Genomic DNA, 20,996 nt, shown 5'->3' with positions numbered 1-20,996 from the left:
TTGTAAGCAAGCACCTTTAACCACTGAGCCACCTCTACAGCCTCCAATTTGGTTGTACATAAAACATAACATGATGTTAACAAAAGAAATCTATTGCTTCAGAAGTGAAGAGAGGGTTAAAGAGATGGCTCAATAGTTATGGCACTTGCCTATAAAGCCTAACGACCTTAGTTTGAATCCCCAGTACCCATGTAAAGCCAGATGCACAAAGTGGCACATGCATCTGAAGTCTAATTACAGTGGCTACAGGCCCCAGTGTACCCATTCTTTCTCTCTCCCCGCAGGGCATGCTGGAGCACACCTTTAATCCCAGCACTCAGGAGACTTGAGGTAGAACTTGAGGCCAGCCTGAGACTACACAGTGAATTCTAGATCAGCCTGGGCTACAGCGAGACCCTACCTCAAAAAAACAAAAACAAAAGAAGTAAAGAGATATAGAAGTCTGTGTTCAACATAATAGTTTGGCAAGAAAGTTCACACATGATATAAAATCATTAAGATAATTGCCCATGTATTTTTATTTGTGACTCCACAGCAGGGACAGATCCTAGCACACTGTGACTATCTCCTGGTATTTCCACAACTTAGGGAAGGTGGAAACACTGTCATCACTACTGGGTGGTAGACAGGCACAGGCCCAGATGATGCCTGGGTTCAGGTAGCCTAGTCAATGCCTGGCTTGTACTTCCTAATCTGGGTTAAGTCAGGGCACCAAGGCTGTCAGTGCTCTGTCACGCGTAGTTTAACATGAGCCTCCTTGGGTACAAACACTGATTTGAAAAGGTCACTGGACAAGGAGAAGCTCCACACGTTCTAACCAAGCTCTTCATTTAGGAGTGTTTTATTTATCAGTTCCATTCTCCCTGGTCCCCACATCATGAAAAATCCAATTAATCATAATGTTTATTATCACCAACTCAAGATATGAAACAGATGGTCAGTTACAGAGGTGAGTGGGTAGCCCAAAGACAGCAAAGCCCAAGACCAGGGACAAGTAAAACAGGGCTTGGATGTGGCTCAGCTGGTCAAGTTCTTGCCTAGCAGGCCCGAAGGCCCAGGTTTGGTTTCCAGCACCACAGAAACCGGGTGGGGTGGCCGGTGGGTGCCTGTAATCCCAGCCCTGGGGAGGTGGAGACAGAAGATCAGAAATTCAAGGTCATCCTCAGCTACACAACAAGTTAGAAGCCAACCAGGGTCCCATCTCAAAAACAAAACAAAGCAAAACAAAAGGTTATCATCCCTAGGAACCTGCTTTTCCAAATCACCTCGAGGATATTCATGGGTTCTTTGCTTTCCATCACAGTTCTTAGATCCTATATGAAGCTTCTTCCCTGATGCTCTGGAAGCTCATGGGAGCAAAACCCACCCAGGCAAGTCCAAGAGTAACATGCTGAGCACAGGGCAAGACCGAGGACCACAGCGCCATTACAATCAGCTATGCAGCACCTAGCCCCAGGTTTCTATCTCCTTCAGAATTTTATTTATCTGAGACAGAAGCAGATACAGAGAGACAGACGGGGTGCGACAGGGCCTCTAGCTACTGCAAATGAACTTCAAACGCATGTGCCACCTTGTGCACCTGGCTTACGTGGGTCATGGGGACTCCAACCTGGGTTCTTTGGCTTTGCAGGCAAACACCTTAATTGCTAAGCCATCTCTCCAGCCCCACTATCTAATTTACAAACTGCTGACCTTGACCAGTTGTCAAGAAGAATATTATTAAGGGTTTTGGACTTTTAAAAGTTTCAGTAGCTAATCCCCAGTAATTTATTTTAACCTGAATTAAAAAAAAAACAACTAAAACAAAGGGCATGGAGATGGCTCAGTAGGCAAGAGTGCTTGCTGTGCAAGCATGAGTGCCTGTAAAGGGCTGATTCACCCTGAGTGTGATTCCCCAGCACACATGTAAAATGTGGGATGCAGCTACGCACGCCTATATCCCAGTCCTGCAAGCAGCAGAGACCAGGGATTGCTGGGGCTTGCAGGTCAGCCAATCTGACCAAAAGCAACAGCTCTGGCCTGGTATAGTGGTGCATAACTGTAATCTCAGCGCTCAGGAGGCTGAGGTAAGAGAACTACTATAAGTTCAAGGGTAGCCTGGGCTACATAGCAAGTTCCAGGTCAGCCTGGGCTAGAGGGAACCCTGCCTTAAAAATAAAAACAAAATATGCTCCACGTTCAGTGAGATTCTATCTCAAGGAAACAAGGTGGGTGAGTGATGGAGGAGGACATCCACTGTTCTCCCTGGCCTCCACATGCATGTACACGGGGTGTGCACCTCTGCACAGGCACACATCACATCATAAAACGTGCGCACATGCGTGCACACACACCCATCATCCTACACATGCAGAAAAAGAAAAGCTGGGGGTTATGGAACATTCTTACATACTTGTATGGAATTCTATATGGTATTTTTGGAAGACAAGTTCTTTTCTCTGCCAGCTGGAGGAGAACAGAGAAAGCAAATGCGCAGTGCACAACGGGCTGTGAAGGAAGCTGGGATGGCAGTGCTGGCGGCCTTCTAACCCAACATCGGAACATTCCGAGCTTCTAAACGGTGCTTATTAAAAGTAAGCATGTTAGGGCTGGAGGGACTGCTTAATGGTTTAGGCATTTGCCAATGAAGCCAAGGGACCCAGGTTCAATTCCCCAGGACCTACGTAATCCAGTTGCACAAGGTGGTGCACGCATCTGGAGTTTGTTTGCAGGGGCTAGAGACCTTGGTGCACCCATTCTTTCTCTGTTTCTCTCTGCCTCTTTCTATCAAATAAATAAATAAAATATTAAAAAAATTTAAAAGTAATCATATTAGCTTTTAGGACTAGTAGTTATTTTGTTTTAATAGGCATGCAAAAATTACAGAAATTAAAAATAATTTCAGAGAGACTAACAAACACCAGCTTTCTTCTCACTCAGGGAACAGGAACCACGAGGTGTAAATACGGGCAACTCCCCAGCCCACCACAACTGGGCTGCACACTATTGAAACCTTAGTTAATGGCCGTGCTCCAACAAAAATGGCCACTTTCAGATGTCATGGTGGTACATGTCGTTAATACCAGCACTTGGAAGGAAAAGGTAACAGGATTGCCATGAGTTCGAGGCCACCTTGAAACTACACAGTGAATTTCAGGTCAGTCTGGGCTACAGTGAGATCCTACCTCGAAAAAAAAAATCACCACCCCCCCAAAAAACAAAAGTATCCAGTATTGAGAGGCACAAAAGGGAAGTGTCCCCAGTGCCAGCCTGGTCCAGAGAGCATCCCCGAAACAAAACCCCGTAGCTCTCTCTTCCATGCAACAATGGGAAAGCAGAATGGAGTGGCAAAAACGTTAGCTGCAGCCTGGTGTCACTGAGCTGCCCGCATTTACCTGGTGGGAACTACGTGACAGGTACTGCATGTGTGGCCGCTCACCATAATCCAGTACTGGACAACTGACCAGTCGGGACTGTGCTCATTTGCATGGCTGGAATGGAACTGCAGTCAAAGTGCCCCCAACAAGAACTCCAAAACAGAGACCCCAGCACGGGGATCCCGGCAGCCAGGCACGTGTGGGCACTTGTCTGTGACTGCTGTCTCAGCCTGTCTTTCTGTGTGACACAAATCATCTGTTTTCTCTTTTTGTTTGTTTGTTTTCTCCTCCTCCTCCTCTTCTTCCTCCTCCCCCCCTCCTCCTCTTCCCCCTCCCCCTCCCCCCTCCTCCTCCTCCTTCTTCTTCTTCTTTTTTTTTTTTGAGGTGCGGTCTCACTCTAGACCAGGCTGACCTGGAATTCACTATGTAGTCTCAGGGTGGTCATGAACTCATGGCGATCCTCCTACCTCTGCCTCATAAGTGCTGGAATTAGTCAACCTGTTTTCTTTCTAATTTAGTCTAAAGGACAAATTCTTTCCCAGCCCACCAAAATCCTTGCCATAAAGGGACTTTTCATCTTTTTACAGCTCCGTGATGGAGTCAGAGGACTAAAACTGTAGACTGATGATCAAACTACTGGAAACATCTGCTGTAAGGGGTTTAGTTAATAGATATCTTCTTTTATGTACAACTATAAAAATTATAAATTTCTAGATAAAAAGGTTAATGTATTTCAAAACATACCTTAAACTTTTGTTTTTTACCTTAAACTTTTATTTGCCCAAAAAGCATGACTTATCAGCTGATGTACCAACTCCTGTGTGTGACCCTGCCAGTGCGCTCACAGAGCCAGGGAGTGGCACGTGGACTCACCATGTTTGTGGATGAATGCCAGCCCTTGCAGGATCTGGTACATAATATTTCTGATGACTGACTCAGGGAACAATTTGTTTCTGGAAGAAATGAATGAGTAGTCATGAATTCTGTTAACCAAGACCAGTACAAACAGCACAATTGTTCCTCTAGTCCCCGAACTCTGCCCGGGGCAGGATGCTGGCTAAAAATGCAACACAGACTTACAGTGCTAACATTCTTAAGCCTAAAATGTAAGAACAGAATATTTTGTTGTTTTGGAAAGACTCAAATCCAATAGTAAAGATATTTTTTAACATATTTAAAAATTTTTATTTGTTCGAGAGAGCACGTGAGAGAAAGAGACAGAGAGAAAGAGAGACAGAGAGAAAGAGAGAGTGGCCTCCAGCCACTGCAAACGTACTTCAGACACATGTGCCACCTTGTGTATCTGGCTTACATGAGTCCTGGGGAATTGAACTGAGGTCCTTTGGCTTTGTAGGCCAACGCCTTAACCGCTAAGCCATCTCTCCAGCTCAGTAAAGGTATTTTAGAAATATTCAAGAGTTAATTCTCCACTGTCGCAATAGGAGGAAAATGAACGAAAAAAAATCGCATAGTACAGCTAAGGAAGTAAGCAGCTGTACTCTGCAGGTTGAGAGTCAGGGCACGAGGGCTGGCTTGGTAAAGTGTTTGCTGTGCAAACGTGAGGATTTGAACTGGGATCCCTGACAGGTACATCAATAGCAGGCATGGTAGCACACATCTCCAAAGCCAGCACAGCAGAGGCAGAGGCAGAGGAGGCCCAGGACGCGCTGGCTGGCTACCCTAGCTCAATCAGTGAGATCTGGAAGCCATACTCAAAACTAAGGTGGGGGGTTGGGGAGATGGCTCAATGGGTGAGACTATTTGCCATAAGCCTGGGGCCTGAGACCTTCAATTCCCCAGGACCCACGCACAACTACAGGCATGGCCATGCGTGCCTGTAACCCCAGTCCTGTGGGAATCAGACACTGCAGAATGAGCGGAGGTTACTAAAACCACAACTTTACACTCAGAGGGAGACTCCATCTCAAGGAAATCCATGGATGAGTGATAGAGAAAGGACATAGGACCTTCTCTGAGCTCTGGACGCATGTGAATGCACCTACATACACATACAGACAGACAACACACACGTACCACAACACTATGCACACCCCCCCCCCACAAAGGTGAAGAAGAACTCAGACACCTCAACACTACATTCATGTGCTACGGAGTGCACACCACATGCACACACACACAAATAAATGAAAATTTAAAAACAAGATGCTCAGCCATGGAGGAAGCAACCCCACATCAACCTCGGACCTCCAGACCTGCATCCATGTGGACATGCACTTTCACACACAAGTGCACACACACAAATATGCACACACCCCACCCACATCACATACACATGCAAAAGGGCATGCATGCCTTAGGCTTTTATTTATTTATTTATTTTCTTATTTTTATGAAAGAGGGTCTTGCTGAAATGGCTCAGGCTGGTCTTGAACTCATAATCCCCCTGACTCAGCCTCCCTTTGCTGGGGTTACAGGTGTGCACCACCAAATCTCATCATGGTTTATTTTAAATTACATATTGGTACCATTCATTAAAAATATAGTAAGAGCCAGGCATTGTGGTGCACTCCTTTAATCCCAGAACTCGAGAGGTAGAGGTAGGAGGACTGCCATGAGTTCAAAGCTACCCTGAGACTACATAGTGAATTCCAGGTCAGCCAGAGCTGGATCAGGACCCTACCTTGAAAAACAAAACAAAACAAAATCTATATATAGTAAGAGCCATATATGAGAGCTATTTCCAAAGGCATTTTTTGAGTAAATTCATTTAAAAAACAATAAGCAAAACAGGTAAAGTTAGGCTGGAGAGATGGCTTAGCGGTTAAGCGCTTGCCTATGAAGCCTAAGGACCCCGGTTCGAGGCTCGATTCCCCAGAAATGCACAAGGGGGCACACGCATCTGGAGTTCGTTTGCAGTGGCTGGAAGCCCTGGCGCACCCATTCTCTCTCTGCCTCTTTCTCTGTGTGTCGCTCTCAAATAAATAAATAAAAATAAACCAAAAAAATTAAAACAAAGAAAAAACAGGTAAAGTTAAAATTTTGAATTTATTTTAACAAAAATTGAAAGCAAAAATATTAGTAGGTAACCATGTGATATTTTCATACATGTATACATTGTGTAATGTTTAACTCAGGTTAACCATATTTATTTTCAAGCATTTATCCTTTCTTCATGGTGAAAACATTTAACACCCTTTCTTCTAGCTTTCTGAAATCTACAGGCTGTAACTGTTCTCTACAGTCACCAGAAAGTTTTACTCCTTAGAACACTGATCAACCTTTTCCTATTTCTTTTTTCCCACTTAACTTTTTTTTTCTTGGTAGAGTCTCACTTTAGCCCAGGCTGACCTGGAATTCACTGTGTAGCTGCAGCCTGGCCTCAAATTTACGGCCGTCCTCCAACTGCAGCCTCCGAGTGCTGGGGTTCAAGGCGTGCGCTGCTGCGCCTGTCTCTTACTTCACTTTCTCCATGAGAGACCGAGAAGAGCGCGAGGGAGAATGGGTTCACCGGACCACCTTCTACCGCAAACACACGCCAGACACATGTATCATTCTACTGGGCTTCACGTGGATATTGGGGAATAGAACCCAGGCTTTGCAAAAGAGAACTTTTAACCACTGAGAAATCTGTCCAGCTCCCACTTAAGTTTTTGTTTTGTTTTGTTTTTCGAGGTAGGGTCTCACTCTAGCCCAGTCTGACCTGGAATTCACTATGGAGTCTCAGGGTGGTCTCGAACTCACAGCAATCCTCCTACCTCTACCTCCTGGGTGCTAGGATTAAAGGCGTGTGCTCACTTAAGTTTTTTAGAAAAGTTTTATTATCCATTTATTTACAAGGGGAGAGAGGGAGGGAGGGAAAGAGAGAGACTGAGTGAATATGGGCACATCAGGTTCTCACTGCAAATGAACTCCAGATGCATACGCCACTATGTGCATCTGGCCTTACATGGGTAATTAGGCTTTGCAGGCAACTGCCTTAACCATTGAGCAATCTCTCCAGCTTTCACTTAAGTTTTAACAATTTAACATAAATATTTCAAATGCAATCCATATAAAATTATTATAGTTTCTTTGAAAACACATTATTTACTTGCAAAGAGAGGAGAATATGAGCATGCCAGGGCCTCTTTCTGCTGTAAATGAACTCCAGATACATGCACCCTTTGTGAACCTGTCTTTCCCTGTGTACTGGAGAATTAAGCCCAGGCTCCCAGGCTTTTCAAGCAAGCACCTTTACCTGCTACACCTTCTCCCAGTCCAAAAATGATTAATAAATTTTATAACATATTCTTTCTCAAAACCTCGTGTTTACTTCATGTAGCATTTATAGCATAGTTCATTTTAAGAGCTCAAAAGCAGGGGTGAGGCAGGCATGGTGGTGCATGCCTTTAATCCCAGCACTTGGGAGGCAGCGGTGGGAGGATCACTGTGAGTTCGAGGCCACCCTGAGACTACATAGTGAATTCCAGGTCAGCCTGACCTACAGTGAGACCCAACCTTGGGGGGAAGAAAAACGCAGGGGCTGGAGAGATGTCTCAGTCATTAAAGGTACTTGCTTGCAAATCCTGATAGCCTGGGTTTGATTCAACAATACCTACGTAAAGCCAGATGCACAAAGTGGCACATGCATCTGGAGTTCCTTTCAGTAGCTAGAGGCACTGTTGTGCCCATCCTCTCTTTGTCTGTCTCTCACTGTCTCTCTTCCTCCCTTCTTCACTCCCTTCTTCCCTCCTCACTCTCTCTGTTTGTAAACAAATACTAAATACATACTTTTAAAAAGCTCAAAAGCCACATGGGACTGGTGGCTGCTGTATTACATGTGGTATTTAGATAGCATCAACATAATAAGTCCTAAGAAGAGCTAAATAAAGGCTGTAAAAAATTAATTTACATCATGCCACCAAATAAAGTGATCTTTAATGTCTTTTGAATGTCAGATTTCAATATAGGTTTAAAAATTAAAGTGACAATTTCCTGGGCGATGACATGTGAACTCTTCTCACTCTATCTCTAACGAACAATGAGATTCTCCCTTGACAGTTATGTTGCCCTCTCCTCATTCATTTACCCTTCCACAAACGCTTGAGGGGGCCAGGAAGGTAACATCCTCATTCTTGCCTTAAGCCCAATTTACTGTTGAATATGAGACACACATACTTACATTCAAAAAGTAAAAGCAGGGTCTGGAGAGATGGCACAGTGGCTAGGAGTACTTCCTGCACCAGGCATAAGGGCATGAAGGCCTGAGACCACTGAGCTCAGTCCCCAGAACCAATATGAAAAACAGAGAGTGGCCACACATGTTTGTAACCCCAGTGTTGTGGGGAGCAGAGAACAGAGAGTTGTCAGGGCTCATGAAAATGACAAGCTCCAGAATCACTAAACAATGTCTCAACAAAACAAGCAGAAGAGCAATGGAGGGACGCCCGGTGTTCCCCTCTGAACAAGGAGATGGACAATGGAGGGACGCCCAGTGTTCCCCTCTGAACAAGGAGATGGACAGTGGAGGGACGCCCAGTGTTCCCCTCTGAACAAGGAGATGGACAGTGGAGGGACGCCCAGTGTTCCCCTCTGAACAAGGAGATGGACAGTGGAGGGACGCCCAGTGTTCCCCTCTGAACAAGGAGATGGACAATGGAGGGAGGCCCAGTGTTCCCCTATGAACAAGGAGATGAACAATGGAGGGACGCCCAGTGTTCTCCCCTGGCCTCCGTGTTCATGCATGGGCACTGCATCTGTACACACATGCAAACATCACATGCAGACACCATGTATACCTTACACATGCACATACCAAAAATAAAAAGTAAAAATGGCTGGTAAATTCCATGAAATTTTTTACCTTGGTTATTAAGCAATTACCACAGAAAAGTGGAGACTACATCATAGCTGGCTCTTCATTGTGAAAAGCTACCATTTGACCAACAAAAAAAAAAAGAAGCAAGTAATTTAAATCCACTGCTTAAGTGACAAATTTATATATCATAAAAGGTGACATATTGAGAGGCTCCAAAGAACTCATGGAAGAAATAACAGGGAAAGTATAGTTTTCATAAAATATAGACATACCTGTCTTTCATTAATTGATAGAGGTTTTCTTTCATATATTCGAATATAAAATAAAGATGGTCATTTTCTCTGATAACTTCTTTCAGCTTAATCACATTTGCATGATTGAGTTTCTTCAGAGACTACAAAACGACCCAACATTAAAATTCTTAAAACAAATTTAAAGAAACTCACAAAATCTCATTACCAACTTAGGTAATTGTTAATTTCTTCTGCATTCATTAATAAATTATATTTTAGTGTCTCCATAATTTAAAAACAACCCAGAACATTAAAGTAATGTATATTATGTACAAAAATAACCCAACTGAACAGTAGATACCTAACATTTTTTAAAAATTTATTTATTTATTTCAGAGAAAGGGGGGAATGAGATAACGGGCGCACCAAGGTCTCCAGCCACTGCAAATAAACTCCAGATGCACGCACCACTTTTGCATCTGGCTTACATGGGTCTTGGGGAATCTCTGGCTTTGCAGGCAAGCCCCTTAACCGCTAAGCCATTTCTCTAGCCCCTGACTTTGTTTTTTGATGTGTGTTTAGAGCATATGTGGTGTTGGATGTGATGTGATGCCTTGTGTGTATGTATAGTGTATACACGTGTGTGCAGATGGGTGTGCTGTGTGCATGCGTATGGACACCGTACTTACTCATGCATGGGTTTCTTTGAGACAGACTCTCCAACCCAAAACTGACATTGGTCAGCGAGCCCCAGTAATTCTCCACTCTTTCACCTGCACTCCACCCACTGCTGACCAGGGTTATGACGTGCGGGGACACGCCCAGCTATTTACGTAGGTGCTAAGGAATCAGTTCTGTCTCAGGCCCTTGTGCTTGTGTGGCAAATACTCTCACCCACCAGCCCATCTCTGCATTGGCACCATGTAACAGTTTAATGTGTCGCTTTTGCCTTTGGTCCATGAAAATTGGCCCAATTTTTTTTTTTTTCCTGACTTCATGTTAGATTCCATATGGTATCTTCAAAATTTACCCAAGTCATACAAATGTAAGGAAATGATATATAGTGTGGTGGTTTGATTCTGGTGTCCCCCACAAATTTAGGTATCCTGAATGCCAGTCTCCCCAGCTGATGGCAATTGGAAATTAACGCCTCCTGGAGGCAGTGTATTGCTGGGTGCAGGCTTGTGGGTGTTATAGCTCATTTCCCCTTTCCCGTGTTTGGCACACTTTCCTGTTCTTTTGTCCACCTTATGTGGGCCAGGGGGTGATGTCCACCCTCTGCTCATGCCATCATTTCCCCCTGCCATCATGGAGCTTCCCCTCGAGCCTGTAAGCCAAAATAAACCTCTTTTTCCCACCCAATTCCCAAATGATTTCTGCCAGCAATATGAACCTGACTGCAACATATGGTCATTTAAAAACTTTTTTCTTTGATAATATGAGTTTAAGGCTTTTTCTTGTTTTGTTTTTTCAAAGTAGGGTCTTGCTCTGGCCCAGGCTGACCTGGAATTCACTATGTAGTCTCAGGGTGGCCTCAAACTAACAGCAATCCTGCTACATCTGCCTCCCAAGTGCTGGGATCTTCAACCACCACGCCCGACTAAGGTGTTCTTTTAATGTTTGACCTTACAAACTCAAAGGCCTAGTTATTTTTGCTCTCTATTAACATCAGAGAAAGGAAAAAAGGAAACTGACTTTAGAAAGGTAAAGAGAAAACATAAACAGTTATTTGGGGGAGAGATCAGAGTCACCTCCTTAGTGATTGGACTCTTTTTCACCTTTAAGACTTTACATACCTTAACTTCTCTCAAGTTCATACATTCATCCCAAGAATAGAATTTCCTCTTCATCCTGAAATAAATGAGGAACTGGTCAGGATCAAGAAATCCGAAGTTCAAATGACACCACTGCATGTCTTGCTTTTTTATTGGTCCCTTTGGGCAAGTGACAACCCTCACCGCCCTTCTCCATCTCACTGCGTGAGACACAGGCTCCTGCCTGCCAATGTCCCCCTAATCTTCTGCTTTTATACAAACGTGAATGGCTGCTAAGCTTCCTTTCTGGGTGCAATCCTCACCTTTTGTGGGGGGTGTGGGGGCTTGAGGTAGTGTCTTGCTCTAGTTCAGGATAACCTGTAACTTACAGAGATCTTTCTACCTCTGCCTCCAGAGTGCTGGGATTAAAGGTGTGTGGCACCATGCCTGGCAAAGAAGGGGAAAGAGGGAGAGAAAGAGAGAAAGAATAGCACACTAGGGACTCTAGCCACTGCAAATGAACTCCAGCTGCATGCACCACCTGTGCATCAGGCTTTACGTGGGTACTGGGGAATCAAACTCTGGTCATTAGGCTTTGCAGGTAAGTGCCTTAACCACTAAGCCATCTCTGCAGCCCTCGAACCTTGTTTCTAAAATAGTTTAATTGTGATCTTCCTTTCAAAGAGCCCTTTTCTCTTCTTTCTGGATCTCAGATTAATATAAAACATTACACTGCATGATAGAGTAAGGAAAGAATCACACATTTTGCTAGTAAAGTTAGTCAAGGATTTGATCTGACAACTTTTAGTTTGATACTTCAGCTCTGGACAAGAGACCCATGAAATTGTTTAACTCAGCAAAACAATGAGACATGATCAAGCTTTAGAAATAGAATTCTTTTCTTTTTTTGAGAGGGTAGGAAATTGATTCCACAGCTTTTCTTGAATTTTGACTTAAAATTTTTTTATTACTTATGTTTATATTTATATTTTACTTATTTATTTTCTTTTAAAATTTTTATTTATTTATTTGAGAGAGAGAGAGACACACACACACAGAGACGGGGGTGATAGACACAACAGGATCTTCAGGCACTGCAAATGTACTCCAGATGCATGCACCACTTTGTACACATGGCTGTACTGTGGGTACTGGGAAATTGAACCCAGATTTGCAGGCAAGAACCTTTCACCATGAGGCCATTTCTCCAGCCTTCCTCCTCCTTCCCTGCCCTTTTTTCTTTTTTATTTACATGTGCATGTATGGGCACCCTTGGATCTCTGTTTTCGCTGTAGTCCAATTCTTTGTGTATCTCAGGGTGGCCTCAAACTCAGGACAATCCTCCTAACTCTGGGCTCCCGAGTGCCAGGATTAAAGGCATGCACCACCAAGACTGACTTTTTTTTTTTTTTAATTTACATGTGCATGCAGGAACACCCTAGGATCACTTCATACCAGAAACATACACTACTTTTTTCTTTTAAATTTTATTTTTATTTATTTATTTATTTGAGAGAGAGAGAAAGAGGCAGGGGTGGAGGGGGTAGGGAGAATGGACACAACAGGATCTTCAGGCACTGCAAATGCACTCCAGATGCATGGACCACTTTGTACACATGGCTGTATTGTAGGTACTGGAAATAGAACCTGGCTTTGCAGGGTAGCACCTTTCACCATGGAGCCATTTCTCCAGCCTTCCTCCTCCATCCTTCTTTTTTTTTATTTTTATTTATTTATTAGAGAGTAAGAGAGAAAGAATGGGCACATCAGGGCCCCTAGCCATTGCAAACAAACTCCAGATGCATGTTCCATCTTGTGCATCTGGCTTACTTGGGTCTTAAGGAATCAAACCTGGATCCTTTGGCTTTTCAGGCAAGTACCTTAACTGCTAAGCCATCTCTCCAGCCCTCTTTTAAAAAAAATTTAAAAGAAGTCTGGAGAGATGACCCAGAGAGGCACTTGCTTGCAAAGCCTAAGGACCGAGGCTTGATTCCCCAGTACCCACATAAGCCAGATGCATGAAGTGACACATGCATCTGTTTATGGAGGCCCCGGTGGGCCCATTCATATTCTCTCTCTCTCTCTTTAGGTCTGCCTCTCTCAAATAAAATAAATTGATAAAATAAGTTTTTAAAAATTTCAAAGAATACTTTATTTAGTCTTCTGGTTAAGATGGCGACGTAGTAGCCACACAAAGCAGCTGGGGCAGGGAGGGGAGGCAGAAAAGCAACACCGTGCACTCATCTGCCAAAAGGCGACTGCGTGTGAGGACTTATTAGCCCAAGCAGAGAAGCAGGAGAGACCCAGCACTTCTAACAACCACAAAAGCAGCCAGAATCGGCTTCAGCCCCAGCTCCTGTGGTCCACAGGGAAGAGCTACACCCATGCCTGGGGCCCTGAAGAGAAAGAGCAGAGAGGTGCAGACCGCAGTGAAGGGACTCTCCACCCATATCAGCCTCACAAAGTCAAAAACATGAAGGAGAAGATAGCAGGGACCAGCTGAGCAGCTCCTGACAACTTCAGGGACTCTCTACAGCCTCCCCTCCCCCAACCGCCAGCTCCAGGAACCACTGCAGAACTCAGGATCCCAAGGGATCCCATCCACCCCTCAGCCACGCAGCACCGAGCACAGCGGATCATGGATCCAAGCAGCCTGGCAGAGCCCGCAGCACCACAATGAGCACAGGTGAGAACGGAGGCCATTCCAAAACGGGACGGGGCCTACTCACAGGGGGCCAGTACTGCCCCAGAGCCAGGCGCAGAGGCCTGCCCTGGACGTGCTAATAGCACCTTACGGGTCAGGGCAGGTTGTGTGTTAGGTTTGATTGAGTACTCTTGGTTGGCTTTGCCATTCTTAAATAAGCTGTTTTGAGGTTGACTTTTGTTGCTTTGGATATTTCCTGGTTTATGGTGTCTTTTTGTCTTTTTTTTCTGTTTTTCTTGTGGGCAGGGTCTCACTCAGACTCAGACTGACCTGGAACCCATTACAGACCAGGAATCTCAGCTACCAAGTAAACAGGATTAAGAGTGTGAGTCAACACACACCCTTAGGGACTTTGGCTTTGTGAGATTATCCTGTGTTTTAATCCGCACTCTTGCATAAATACTCTGTGCTGGTTTTGATTAAGTGTGTGCATTGCTCACTTGAACGTTAGAATTCACCTGTATTTTGCTCCACCCAGCCCAGCAGAATAGCTACATAGTAGGCACACCCAGCCCATGGTCACTGCTGCTGCTCTGGGAGAAATATCAGAGCCACATCTGGCTCCTTACATTCCTACCCTATAATACATAACTTCTGATTTACACATCTAAAAATATAGCAGATAATTTGAGAATCCAGGCACTGAATTAACTCAAGATGCAAAAATCTCTATATTATAATAAAGAAACACAAATAAGCAGGACAATATAATTATACCAAAAATTATAAATCCATAAAAATGACCTTTAGTGAGACTGATTTAGATAAAATGCCTGGCAAAGAATGCAAAAGAGTGATTATAACAAGGTTCAAAGAAATCAAAGGAGTCAATGAAGAAAACAAACTCCTGAAGGAGAACACAGGGAACCAACTCAATGAAATAAGGAGGTCAATACAAGACATGAGTAAGGACACAGAAATACAAGAAATATCAATCAGAAATACTAGAAATGAACAACACAGCAACTTAAATTAAAAAAAAAAAAACTCTATAGAAAGTCTCACCAATAGAATAGAGGATAGAATATTGAAACTAGAAGACAAGATAGTAGATCTAGAACAGTCCAACAGACAGAAATACAAACTAATACGAAGATATAAATGGGAATTTTAAGACATTAGTGACACTATGAAGAGATTAAACATAAAAATTTAGGGTGTAGCAGAAGCAGAAGAATTTTAGTACAAAGACATAGTAGACATTTTTAACAAAATAATAGAAGAAAACTTCCTCCAAATAGGGAAAGAAAAGCCAATACAGATACAGGAAGCCTTTAGAACACCAGACAGAAAAATCAGGGAAGATCCTCTCCTTGCCACATTATACTTAAACTACTAAACATATAAACTAAAGAAAGTATATTAAAAGCAGTTAGAGAGAGGCATCAAGTCACCTATGAAGGCAAGCCCATCAGGATCACAGCAGATCACTCAACACAAACTTTAAAAGCTAGAAGGGCTTGGAATGGTATACTCCAAGTTCTGAGAGATAACAACTGTCAACCAAGATTACTTGAACCAGCAAAGCTATCCATCCAAATTGAAGGATAAATGAGGTCATTCCCCAACAAAAGCAGGCTAAAGGAATATATGACCATTTATCCAGCTCTACAGAAAATACCTTATGGGATCCTTCACACTGAAGAGAAAGGAAAAAGAAAAAAAACCAACACATGAGGAAAAAGGAAAAAGTAAATCATACTCAAATAGTAGTTAGTATAAAATCAGATGGCAGCGACCTTGGGATGACTCAGAAGGCACCATTGTGCTGTGAAGAAGGGACAGAGGAGTGCTCAGCACTGAAATATCTCTATCACACCTTCCATGGCTCAGGGTCCATTGCAGAAAAGGTGGCGGAAAGAATATAAGAGCCAAAGGAAGGGTAGGACTCCTTACAATGTGCTCCTCCAGACACAAGATGGCCTGGATATCCATGACCTCACAGTTCCTGACACTACCTACATAAGACCATCATAATAGGAAGAAAAGATCATGACATCAAAATAAAAGAAAGACTGAAAACTATGGATTCCGCAGCATTTGGATGGAATATTCTATAGATATCTTTTAGGTCCATTTGTTCTATGATGCCATTTAATCCAGCTGCTTCTCTGTTTATTTTGGGCTAGGATGAGCTGTCAGTTGATGAGAGTGGGTTATTGAAGTCACCCACTACTGTTGTGCTTGGTGTTATCTGTGATCTTAAGTCTAGTAGTGTTTGATGAAATTGAGAGTCCACATGTTAGGTGCATCTATGTTTAGGACTGTAGTGTCCTCCTGTTGAATTGTTTCTTTAATCAATATAAAGTGACCTTCTTTATCTCTTCTAAATAATGTTGGTTTGAAGTCTATCATGTCAGATATTAGGATAGCAACCCTTGCTTGTTTCCTAGGCCAGTTTGCTTGAAACACCATTTTTGTCCCTTAATCCTAAAATAGTGTCTATCTTTAATGGAGAGATGAGCTCTTGGAGGAAACAAACAGAAGGTTCCTGCTTTTTAGTCCAGTCTGAAAGCTTGTGTCTTCTGGTTGGGGCAATGAGGCTGTTGATATGAAGAATTATTATTGAGGGCTGAAGAGCAGTTATGGAACTAGCCTGCAAAGCCAAAGGATCAAGGTTCGATTCCCCAGGGCCCACATAAGCCAGATGCAAAGAGTGGCTGGAGGCCCTGGTGTACCCATTCTCTTTAATCAATCAATAAATAAATAACATCTCCCCAAAACTTAGGCCCAGATGGATTCATTGTTGAATTTACCAGACCTTCATGGAAGAACTAACATCAGTGCTTCTCAAACTTTTCCATAAAATAGAAAAGGAAGGAATACCACTAAACTCCTTCTATGAAACCAGAATTACCCTGATACTAAAACCAGATAAAAGCAGAACAAAAAAAAAAATTACAGACCAATCTCCTTCATGAACATAAATGAACATAAATTATCAACAAAATGCTGGAAAACAGAATATAAGAACATGTCAAAAAGAAACTGAGCATGTTGGTGCATGCCTTTAATCCCAGCAATTGGGAAGCAGAGGTAGGAGGACTGCCTGAGTTTGAGGCCATCCTGAGACTACATAGTGAATTCCAGGTCAGCCTGAGCTAGAGTGAGACCTACCTCAAACAACAAAAACAACAACAAAAAGAATATGTCAAAAAGATCATTCACCCTGACGAGGGAGGTTTTATCCCAGAGATACAGGGATAGCTCATCATACACAAATTGATAAATGTAATGCACTATATAAATGGACTATAGGACAAAAATCATATGATCATCTCAACAGATGTACAAAAGACATTTGACAAAATCCAGCCTTGCTTCATGGTAAAAGTCCTAAAGAAACTGGGATTAGAAGGAACATATCTCAATATAATAAATGCTATTTATGGGCTGGCGAGATGGCTTAGCGGTTAAGTGCTTGCCTGTGAAGCCTAAGGACCCCAGTTCGAGGCTCGGTTCCCCAGGTCCCACGTTAGCCAGATGCACAAGGGGGCACACGCGTCTGGAGTTCGTTTGCAGAGGCTGGAAGCCCTGGCGCGCCCATTCTCTCTCTCTCCCTCTATCTGTCTTTCTTCTGTGTCTGTCTCTCTCAAATAAATAAATAAATAAATAAATAAATAATGCTATTTATGATGAACTTATAGACGACATTATATATCTGGGAAAAATCTTGAACCATTTCCACTAAAATCAGTAACAAGATAAGTGTGTCTACTGTTCTCACTTTTATTTAATATAGTAATGAAAACCTTAGCTATAGCAATACTGCAAGAGACACAAATAAAAGGGATACAAACTGTAATAGAAGGAACCAAACCACCATTTTCTTTTGCATATGATATGATTCTATACATAAAGGACCCTTAAGACTCTACCAGCAGACTGTTGGAGCTGATAAACTCTTTAAGCAATGTAGCAGGTTTCAAAATTAACACACAGAAATCAGTAGCCTTCCTATATACTAACAACAAACATGCTGAGGATGAAATCAAGAAAACAGCCTTCAAAAAAATAAAGTTCCTTGGAATAAATTTAATGAAGGAAGTGAAGGATCTCTGCTATGAAAATTTTAAAATACTCAAGAGAAAGCTGGGCCTGGTGGCGCATGCCTTTAATCCCAGCACTTGGGAAGCAGAGGTAGGAGGATTGCTGAGAGTTTCAGGCCACCCTGAGACTATTTAGTGAATTCCAGGTCAGCCTGAGCTAGAGTGAGACCCTACTTTGGAAAACACAACAAAAACTAAAGAGAGAAATTTCAAAAGACTAGGAAATGGAAAGACATCCCACGTTTTTGAATTACAAGAATCAATATTGTGAATATGTCAATCTTACTAAGAGCAATCTGCATATTTAACACAATCCTCATAAAAATTCCAATGGCATTCTTCACTGAAATAGACACAAAATTCCCAAAGTTCATTTGGAAATGCAAAAAGCCTTGAATAGCCAAAACAATTTTTAGCAACAAAAATAAGGCTGGTAATATCACCTTATCCGATTTTAAAATAGATTATAAAGCCATAGTAACAAAAATGGCATGAGACTGGTACAAAAACAGACACATAGATCAATGGAACAGAATGCAGGACCCAGATATAAACCCATGCAGCTACAGCCATCTGATTTTTTGACCAAAAATGCCAAAAATATTCATTAGAGAAAAGATGGCCTCTTTAACAAATGGTGCTGAGAAAACTGGTATCTATATGTAGAAGGATGAAAATAGACCCTATCTCTCTCCATGCAAAAGAATCAAGTCCAAATGGATAAAAGGCATTAATATCAGACCTAAAACTTTAAAACTGCTAAAGGAAAAAGGAGGGGAAACACTTTAACATGTTGTCATAGGCAACAATTTTCTGAATATAACCCTACTTCCTTAAGGAGTAAAACCACTAATCAACCAGTAGGACTTCATGAAATTACAAAACTTTTGTACAGCAAAGGACATGGTGAATACAGAAAACAGGCAACCTACAGAATGGGAGAAAAATTTTGCCAGCTATACATCTGACAGAGGATTAATATCTAGGATATTCAAAAAGCGCAAAATAAAAACAAATAATAATAAGACATCAAAAACCCAATAAAAAATGGGCTATAGAACTAAACATAGAGTTCTCAAAAGAAGAAATACAGATGGCCTATAAACATCTAAAAACATGTTCTATATCCTTAGTTATCAGGAACATTCAAATTAAACCTACCTTGAGATTCCATCTTACTCCTATCAGAATGTCTATCATCAAGAAAATGAATGACAATAAATGCTGAGGAAGATGCAGAAAAAGTGGAATCCTTCTACACTGTTGGTGGGAATGTAGTCTGTTACAGCCATTGTGGAAATCGGTGTGGAATTCCTGAGACAACTAAAAATGGATTTACCATATGACCCAGCTATACCATTCCTTGGCATATATTCTACGGACTCACTACCTTAGAGATACTTGTTCAACCATGTTTATTGCTGCTCTATTCGCAATAGCTAGAAAACAGAACTAGAATAGCTGTCCCTCTCTGATGAATGGATAATGAAGATGTGTTACATTTATACAATAGAGTTCTATTCAGTAGTAAAGAAAAATGAAATTATAAAATTTCCAGGGAAATGGATGGACCTGGAAAGAATTACACTAAGTGAGGTAACCCTAACTCAGTCCCAGAAAGCCAAACACCACATATTCTCTCTGATATGTAGATTGCTAGTTACAAATGTTTAGATTTATATGTGAGTTGGGATAAAAGTCAGTAACAGAAGCCAGTAAGCTAGAAAGGGGCTATAAAAAAGAGGGAGGGAGAAGGGAGGACTTAAAGGGGAGGGCACTGTACCTATGTAAGTTGAGCTGGTTACTGGGAGTGCAAGGCCTAAGTGAGGTCAGGGAAAGGACTTATTAAAGGAAGGGTGGGGGAGGGCTAATAAAAATTTAAGATGTTATGAATAGGTTATAAGGAAACTACTTCTTTAGATAACCTACTTCTTTTGATAACAGCTCACTCAGAAGCCATAGATTGTAACTAGAAAAATTTCAGTGTCAGGGATAGGATACTTTCCAGTGAGTTGTTGGCAGGAGGGCACCAATGCCCCTAAAACATTACAGGTGACTGCGATTGCCAAAGCTCTTGGTTTCCCACCAGAACTACACAGTAAGACCATATTGCTGACTCCACATGCTTGGGTTGCAGGTCACTGGGAAATTAAGCTGGATCTGAGCTAAAAACCTCCTCCCCGTAGATCAGTTGGCAGAAAGCTGGAAAAAGCTATGCTGTGTGCAGCCCTATGTGTGAGAGAAGTCATCAGTGGTAAACAGCAGTGGACATTGCAAGCCTTAAGATTGGCCAGCTAGGCAAATTGGTGCAATAGTGGCATGTTTGTTAGGGGAGAAACCAACTTCTCCCTAAATTGGACTGGAGGCCAGCTCAACAGAAGGGTTACAGGCCTGGTACTGAAAAGCTTATTGAAGGGGAGGTCATAGCCCTAGGGTAATAGTACGTGCTGTTGTCTGGTTAGTGCCCATAGTATGACCACCAAACTATCTTGTAAGCACTTTTCTTAATGTTTATACGTATATATTGATGCTACTCTCACTTTTGGTTGGAGAAGCTTCTCTTTTCAGATGGAAGTGACCACTGGGATGACTCAAAAGTCACCACAGTGCTGAGAAGAAGTGACAGAGGAGTGCTCAACACTAAGATGTCTCTATCACACCTTCTAAGGCTCAGGGTCCATTGTGGAAGAGGTGGCAGAAAGAATGTAAGAGCCAAAGGAAGGGTAGGACTCCTTACAATGCACTTTTCCAAACACAAAATGGCTTGGATATCCATGACCTTGCAGTGCCTGATGCTACTTGCACAAGACCCTCATTAAAATAAAAGAGAGGGCTGAAGAGATAGCTTAGTGGTTGAGGTGCTTGCCTGCAAAGGCAAAGGACCCATGTTCGATTCCCTAGGGCCCACATAAACCAGATGCACAAGGTGACACATGTATCTGGAGTTCATATGCAGCAGCTAGAGGCCCTGGTATGCCCATTCTCTCTCTCTGCTTCTCCCTCAAATAAACAAATAACAATAAAATATTTAATATAATAAAATAAAAGAGAGACTAATTGAGAGGGGGAGGGGATATCATAGAGGGTGGATTTTTGAGGGGAAGTAGGGGTGGGGAGGGAATTATCATGGAAGCTACCAATA

The 20,996-nt window shown here is 42.5% G+C and overlaps 1 protein-coding gene across 2 annotated transcripts in view; it reads right to left on the bottom strand.

The window, feature by feature from the left end:
- Positions 1-20,996, bottom strand: part of Mak (male germ cell associated kinase) — a 77,455-nt gene that overhangs the window by 37,784 nt on the left and 18,675 nt on the right. For both annotated transcript variants that reach the window (XM_045136862.1, XM_045136863.1), the window contains exons 3-5: positions 11,144-11,198; positions 9,387-9,508; positions 4,230-4,309 (exon numbers count right to left, since the gene is read on the bottom strand). In XM_045136862.1, coding sequence (XP_044992797.1) covers positions 4,230-4,309; positions 9,387-9,508; positions 11,144-11,198 — 257 coding nt within the window. The remainder of the gene's footprint in view (positions 1-4,229; positions 4,310-9,386; positions 9,509-11,143; positions 11,199-20,996) is intronic.

This window comes from Jaculus jaculus, chromosome 17 (genome assembly GCF_020740685.1).
Source record: "Jaculus jaculus isolate mJacJac1 chromosome 17, mJacJac1.mat.Y.cur, whole genome shotgun sequence".
In the NCBI taxonomy this organism is placed as follows: domain Eukaryota; kingdom Metazoa; phylum Chordata; class Mammalia; order Rodentia; family Dipodidae; genus Jaculus; species Jaculus jaculus.
The sequence above is the reverse complement of the archived record's forward strand: the minus strand, read 5'-3'. Positions and strand labels throughout refer to the sequence as shown.